This window comes from Aplysia californica, unplaced genomic scaffold (genome assembly GCF_000002075.1).
Source record: "Aplysia californica isolate F4 #8 unplaced genomic scaffold, AplCal3.0 scaffold00253, whole genome shotgun sequence".
NCBI lineage: Eukaryota > Metazoa > Mollusca > Gastropoda > Aplysiida > Aplysiidae > Aplysia > Aplysia californica.
Window position 1 is genome coordinate 189,792 of NW_004797523.1, and position 7,491 is coordinate 197,282.

Consider the following 7,491-nt stretch of genomic DNA (forward strand, 5'->3'; position numbering starts at 1 on the left):
GGGGGGCGCTGTGGTGGACCCGACTCTAGTTTTTTCCCTTTGTTTGTGTGTGTGTTTGCACCAAATTTCTTTGTTGCTGGCTGTTGAAATTTAAAATTTGTTGATGGGGTGGCTGTGCAGGACTGACCGCCGTCATTTCTCGCCGGACGTCCGAGAGTCTTACTTCTCTACAGTATAAGATTCTACTCAGTTGATCATACAGGCCAGATGACAACTGGTGTTGTTACTGTGGTTGCACATTTTCATTTTAGGTTTTCTAGGTAAATCAAGGAGACTGTTGGTGTTTATTACCCTCCATTAAGTTATCTTAGTTTTGCAGTCTGTGCTTTTGCGTGGGTTTTCTTTCATGGATTTACAGTGCAGCTGAGGCTTCTACACGACCCGTGTTTAGTGCATTTTGAAATCAGTAGGGAATACACTTCGTCTAGATCTAGACTTTAGTTACTTAAAAAAAAAAAAACAGGTTAAATGGTTAAACAGGCCTAGTCAAGTTTTTGTGACATTTAGTTTCATTCATGTACTTATTATAAAGCTAATTTGAAATCAGTAGGTAATACACTTCGTCTAGATCTAGTTACTTTAAAAAAAAAAGGTTAAATGGATGTAGGTATACCATGGCGTCCATGGATGTATAGGCCTAGATCTAATCAAGTTTTTGTGTCATTTAGTTTCGTTTATGTATTTATTATAAAGCTAATTTGATAATAAAGAAACTATTTTAACGAAGCGGATAATCAGTGTTTTAGATTTTAGCGAAATTCTTCCCTAATCGATGTTTCGTAGATTTTTATGTCCACGTTGTCCGTTCCTCTTTACGACTCGTTGTCTCGTGGATTTCCATCTAACTAAAGTTAGTTTCATTGTATTATAATGGAAGCCAACTTGTTTATAAAGTTACTTGAGTAGGTTATATCCGAGTTGTTCTGAAAAATAAATCGTTGTAGATCTAGATCTAGAATCTAGTAGATTTAGGCCAAATTGTTTACCTAAAGATCAGTTTCATGAATTTATGTCCAGGTTATTCGTAAAATTTCGTCGCGATTCCTTGTCACGTGGGTGACTTAAATGGACCACAGTGTGGAAAATAATATCGTCGTGAAGTTGGTTGATGCCATGCACTCGTGACCGAGTTACCAGGCAGTGGACGTGTTTCGTGTTTTGACAGTTGCCCCTTGTAGTGGAGCGTGTGTTGTTTTTGTGTGTTTAAAGACAGCAAGAGTGACGGTTTAACTACACACTTCCGGACTGTGCCGCGCCGTTGGCGTGTTGTTGTTTTTTTTTGGTGGTTTGTTTTGTGTTTATTTCCGCGATGTCGTGGACCCCGTGTGTCCCCCCTCGTGGCAGAGGCCGTGCCGTCAACAGGCGTGGTGGTGATGGACAGCATCAGGCCCGAGGGGGGTCCCGCGGCCCCGGACAGTCAAGGGCTCCGCAACGTCCACCCAGAGGGGGCCCCAGGGGCCGTGGTGTTTACCCACAACAGCAGAGATGTGCTCAGAATGGTGAATGTCATGATGGAGATGCCCCGAATGGTGCTTGTTCTTCAACTCCTGTAGGAGGGCTTCTTAATGGCGCTTGTTGTACGAATGGTCCAGTTGGAGGGGTCCCAAACGGTGCGTGCCCCCCAATGTGTCCAGCTGGAGCGGTCTCTAACCGCGATATTCCAGTTGTTACAGTCCCTAACGGTGCATGTCCACCCCCCTGCCTCGCTGGAGGAGTCCCCAATGGACATTGTTTGAGTTCCTCACTGCCCCCTTGTGAGACCCCACCTACTACACTGCCCCCTAGTGTGGCCCCACCTACTACACTGCCCCCTAGTGTGGCCCTGCCTCCTGCATTACCCCGTGGTGTGGCTACGCCCTCTGAACTGCCCCCTAATGGCGACGCATGCGCTAACCCACCGGTCCATACAGGACCTGCACCAAAGACAAATGGACGTTCAAAAAAGAAATGGCGCGCTCCCAAGCCCAAAATGACAAAAAATAAAGGATGCACTGCCAGCCTCCCACCGCGACCCCCTGGGCAGTCCCTTTCTGCACCCCCCACAGCTCCCCAAGGACGGGGGCGGGGTATGGTGGGAATGTATCCTGCAAGAAGTCTGGTCAGTAGTAGTCATTATATAATGTTTTATTGTATTGATATTCTGTTTGTTCTGCTCTTCTGTCTTCTGGGTTACAGGCAGCTAAATGCCATGAAGCGTTTATAACTTCTTCTTCTTACACGTAACACTCGTTGGTGGTTGGCGAGTGCTCTGATGTGTTTTGCTTTTTCTTTTCTATCGTCTTTCCTCTTAATCTTCCCTCCTTCTTTTTTGTGTTTGTTACTCTCTTGTAACACCTCTAATCTTTGGCACCTATATGACCTTATTGTGTTGCAAGTTCCGTAAAACGCTTACTAAAACAACACACATTTTGCGGCATTAGGTTTAACCTTGCTCTGAGATTTTGGGTCGCTGATTTCAGGAATGGCATTGGGTTTTGCGCATCATGTAATGTTTTTGTTCTTTGAAAGAACAACTTATTTTTACGAAGTGACTATTTCTCCGAACGTTCAGAGAAATAGTGCCGATCTTTATTTCTCCAAACGGTTTCCGGCTTCCGGTCTCGTGATTTTTTTAGTTTAAGAGCAGCAGCCTTCATAGGCAACACGTCATATCTGTAGCGAAAAACTGTTTGGAACTGTAGCATTTCTCTATATAAATATTTACTGCGGACATTTTTTGGACCGATTGAACCATATTGTATACGAACAATCTTTGGAATCTATATAAAATCCGAAATTTGCGGGAAAGGATGTGATTTCAGAGTGTTCGGAGAAATAGTGCCCAGCTTTATTTTCCCGAACGTTCGGAGAAATAGTGCCGGCCTTATTTTTATGTCATTACGTCAAAAGTCAGGATTTGTCACTACAACATAGGCTGTAGTTTGATTTAAAACCTAGCTTTAAGGAATCACAATAACATCTAAAACTATTGAATATGTTACTTTTCATGCATGATAAGTAATTAGATTTAAGGAATCACAATAACATCTAAAACTATTGAATATGTTACTTTTCATGCATGATAAGTAATTAGATTTAAGGAATCACAATAACATCTAAAACTATTGAATATGTCATTTTTCATGCATGATAAGTAATTAGATTTATCATCAGACATTCCAATGATTTTTTTTTTTACTAAGGTGTGTTTTTACATGTGTGCATGATTTAGTTTTACTTTCATTCATATTTGTGGCCTTTTTCTTTGCGTTCAATGAGATTGATTTGATGTGACAGAAAGAAAGCTAGAAGTGACATTTTTTCCCCTTAGCATAATTAGCACTCTCTAATTTGAATGTGCTCAATATTTCCAGACCTAGCATAAAATTGTACAGGCGTACTACATCTAGATCTACTTAGGCTAGATCTGCCAGTGTTTGTGTCTAATTCTCCCCTCAGGTTTAGAGGTCGGCCTTCAACCTGTATTTCATCAATAAAACACCTAGAATCTAGATCTAGATAGGGAAGATGAGAAGTGACCCGACCCGGGTGGGAATATTCACTTCCTATTTTTTTAAAATATTATAAATGTAGGAAAGATGATAAATGTAGGAAAGCCATAAATGTAATAAAACACTCCTGTATCTTGTCAGGTGGCCTGCAATATAGCCCAATCACAATCCATTTTGACCTTCAATGTCTATCATTTCAAGAAAATGTCCCATGAATAATACAAAGCATTTGTTTGCCGGACTAGACCGCTTCTGGTCGTAAATACAGACTTTTGTTGAGGATGAAAATCGAGTTTGACACAAATCTAGATCCACTTCAAATCCCAATTGTTTTAATCAGTTAGAATTTAATGGTTTGATAAGTTGTTTAGGTCTGTCTTTGGAAATGTCTTAGGAAATCAGATCTTTTGGTGTCAAGACTAAAGAAAAAACCCAACTCCCAACAAAATAAAACAAAAATTTTAAAAAGGAAAATTTAAATGATGCAAAGAACATTTTTAACTCACTGGCATTAGGGAAAAGGAACTAATACATGCAAGGGTTTTGCTCTCTGCCACGACTTACCAGGTTTGCCACGTGTATTGGGTGTGTCTAATTACGACCCGAATGAGTAGGGACTTTTCTTAAATCGTCAATGAGAAGTCTTACGTGTGTGCTATTCCATAATGGAAATTTAATTGGTTTCTTAAAGAAGTATACATAGAGACTTGGGTGTGTGTGGTGGTGTGAAAATGGCCAACCTCATTCTTGTTCAGTAAGGTGACTCTAGAAAGTTTCCATGTTTCCTTTTTAGGATGATCTGGCAAAGGAAAAACGCAACGCTGGAAACCAAAGATTTGGCCAGTGAGGACAGCTCCCGACAGTTGTACTGTTGTAGACAATAATGTTTTTAATGAGCCACGTGTGTTGGGGGGGGGGGGGGGGGGGATGATGGTTTTCCCCGTCCTTAATATCAGGTCAGCTTGGTGAAACTGTTTATGAAAGTCCTATATTCAAGAGGGGGGGGGGGGGGGGGCTGTGTCAAGTACATATGCGCCACTTTTCTTAATTCCAGTCACGAGAAAATAAGGGTTGGTATTTTCCATGGCTTCCAAATCAGAAACCTGATTGATGAGACATGTGTACATTTCATGGACTCCAGTAAATGTCTAAATGAAAGGAGCTTAGAGATCGTTTTATGTCTGTGGTATGAATCTTTTCGGGCAACGCAATATCCGAAAATTATAATACCATGGTCAAAACTTTGTAAGAGAAACCCCATCTGTATGACTTTATGGCCGCAATATGAGCATCAAGATTCATTTTTTTCTGATAAGTCGTTAAAGATGAATTTTCTCAAACTGTGATGATGTCAGTAATGAACATGTTGTCTCCAACTTAGGTACATGAACTACTTTTTAATGTACCCATTGTCATTGTGAAATTGATGATTTATACGAGTAACAAACAGCATCGATTTCTCACCTTTTTTTTCACTCTGAAAAAGATTGCTATTTGGTATCACTGGGGCTAATGCGATTGCGTACCTCAAAAACGTTGGTCTTGCCATGGAGCAAAAATTGACATAATAGAGCAAGACTGATATCATTTTTGACTCAATGGCCTCACCCCTCGGGGCAGTGCCACTGACTGTAGTGTCTTTATGCCATTCCCAAAGGGGGGGGGGGCATTTCTCGTTCAAGCACCGTAGAATTGACTGGCTCTGAGTAAACATGCAATCCGGTTAAGTTGATGAGCTGCACTTTTTTTAAAATAGTTGATTTGATTCATCACTACAGAGCTTGGTTTACACCGTGGGTGGTCGGCGGATGCTCTTTTGTTGTTCGCTCATTCTTTAAAAATCTATTCTCCTTGTCTCTCATTCTTATTTTTCTGTTACTCTCTAGTACCATTCCAAATGTTCAGCATTGATATGACCTATTTCTGTTGCAGGTTCTGTAAAATTCTTACTGAAACTCAAACTGAACTTGTCTTTCACTGTGTCAGAGTTAAGACAAACTTCTAAAGACTGCTGATCGAGATGTTTATTGCCTCTTCCTTTGATCACGCTGGTCCGTTTCCTGTTGTGTCATTAACAGATGTGGGCGGTTGGCGGGTGCTCTGGTGTGGTTTGCTCCTTCTTTCCTATTAAACATTTATCATCCTTGTCTCTACTTTGTGTATTTGTTTCTCCCTTGTAACGCCTAGTCTTCGGCACTCATATGACCTAATTGTTTTGCGAGTGCCGTAAAACCCTAGAACTAGAACAAAATAATCAACTGGTTGGAAGGGGCGGCGTTAAACCCACTACTTTTTTTAATGACTCTGCTGTAGGTAACTTACAACTCATTGTCATTGTGCGGGTGGTCGGAGGACGCCACTGGTATGTCCTACTTCTTTACTTTTCCTCTGTTGTGTCTGTCCTGTCGGTCTTACTTTTTCCCCTTCACTTCATGACAATTTTGGTGTCAATTTGCTTCTCTCTAAACAAACACATAGCTCATTGCTGTTATTATTGTAGGGATAGTATTTTGGTTGGGAACACAGAGCACCGCTCATGTGGTGTCAGCGAACGAATGTCAGCACGTCACGAAAATCGTAAAATCTCAATTACTTATTGCCCTGGAGACTTGCCGCTGGCTCAGTGATAGCTTATCCAAATTTGTAGGCAATAGGCTGGCCTTTTATGTCCATTTAAAAACACATTTATCGTCTGTTTATTTTTACTGAAAAACGAAGATGAAAGCACAGAAAATTTAAATTTGCAGTTACCAAGGACTTTCCAACTTTGGAAAGTCACAGTACTTTACTTTGGCGACCAGTTAAGGTGACAATCCATATGTGCGGCACGGCAGCGGCACGGCAGCCGGACGATAAAAATCGCTCCAATAGAAATATCAATGTCTGAATCCATAAGTGCGGGACGGCAGCGGGACGATAACAATCGCACCCAGGAGCGATTCTGCCGCTGCCGCAGCTCTGCCGCAGACAAAAATATGTGGCGGAATAGGGTTGACTGAGAAGAATCTCTGTGTGATGCAGTCAATTAATTTGACACGGAAAACTTTCTGAAACCATTGCACCCCTATGTCGTCGTTCATCCACTCATTTTCTTGATATGCCCAAATGGTGCCTTCTGGGCTGTCCTGAATGGCAAAGGAATGGATGGACCTGTTTGTTATGCTAGTGACAAAAGATCAAGATAATTGCAACTTTACAATACTGGCGAAGTTACCCGTCGGTCGTGGCGAATTTACCCGACAATTAGTAACCTTAGTAAAATATTATGTATTTATTTAATTAAATTGATTGAAATAACAATTACATACCTCTACATAGAGATAATAAAGCAGTTAAATTAATGGAATCAATGCAAGAACATAGTAAATATGGATGATAATTAAGTCAATAAGAATGATAATAATGATAAGAATAATAAGATGATAAGTCCATAATAATTAAATACAGAGATGTGTAGGCTTTATGAAGAAGATTCATAGAAAGAGGCGCACATTTCGTCCCGCTACCGTTCCGCTGCCGCGCATATGGATTTAATGCGACTTGCGGTACCGCACATATCCCGTTGCCGTGCCGCTGCCGTCCCGCACATATGGATTGTCACCTTTACTCATTCAATTTGTCCTTGAGACTAGGCGACCCTCCCGTCTTTCACTAACAAATACATGTACCTCGACATCTGTTCAAGATAGATTGTTTTTTTGGGTTTTTTTCTCCATTAAATGCAAGGCAAATGAACGATTTTTAAAATATGCTACCTATATCTCCATGTGGCAAACAATTGACCAACACCTAATTCCATGTGTTGCGACACTAATATATTGATGTTCGAGAGTCTAGGAATTGAAAGACATGTTATTTTCAAGATGGCCACCATCACCGTGGCAACAAGTGAAATGTATGTCACGAATTTATACACTCCTGATCATTTGGCGCCTTAGCATTGAATGCTACTGTAGAACTAAATTCATTTATATTGGTCTGATTTTTTTTTTAAAGCTCA

The 7,491-nt window shown here is 40.8% G+C and overlaps 2 protein-coding genes across 2 annotated transcripts in view; both read left to right on the forward strand.

Annotated features, from left to right (window-relative positions):
• Positions 1-7,491, forward strand: part of LOC101846657 (cAMP-regulated phosphoprotein 21) — a 76,892-nt gene that overhangs the window by 15,060 nt on the left and 54,341 nt on the right. The gene's annotated exons all lie outside the window — the stretch shown is intronic.
• LOC118477138 (classical arabinogalactan protein 9-like) lies at positions 1,310-4,338 on the forward strand. The gene is made up of 2 exons (XM_035970321.1): positions 1,310-2,098; positions 4,285-4,338. The coding sequence occupies exons 1-2, from the start codon at positions 1,310-1,312 to the stop codon at positions 4,336-4,338; spliced, it is 843 nt and encodes a 280-aa protein (XP_035826214.1).

Coding starts and splice junctions, on each gene's coding strand:
- LOC118477138 (XM_035970321.1), top strand. CDS start 1,310: ATGTCGTGGACCCCGTGTGTCCCCCCTCGTGGCAGAGGCCGTGCCGTC. Junction 2,099..4,284: donor TGTATCCTGCAAGAAGTCTG/GTCAGTAGTAGT, acceptor TTTCCTTTTTAG/GATGATCTGGCAAAGGAAAA.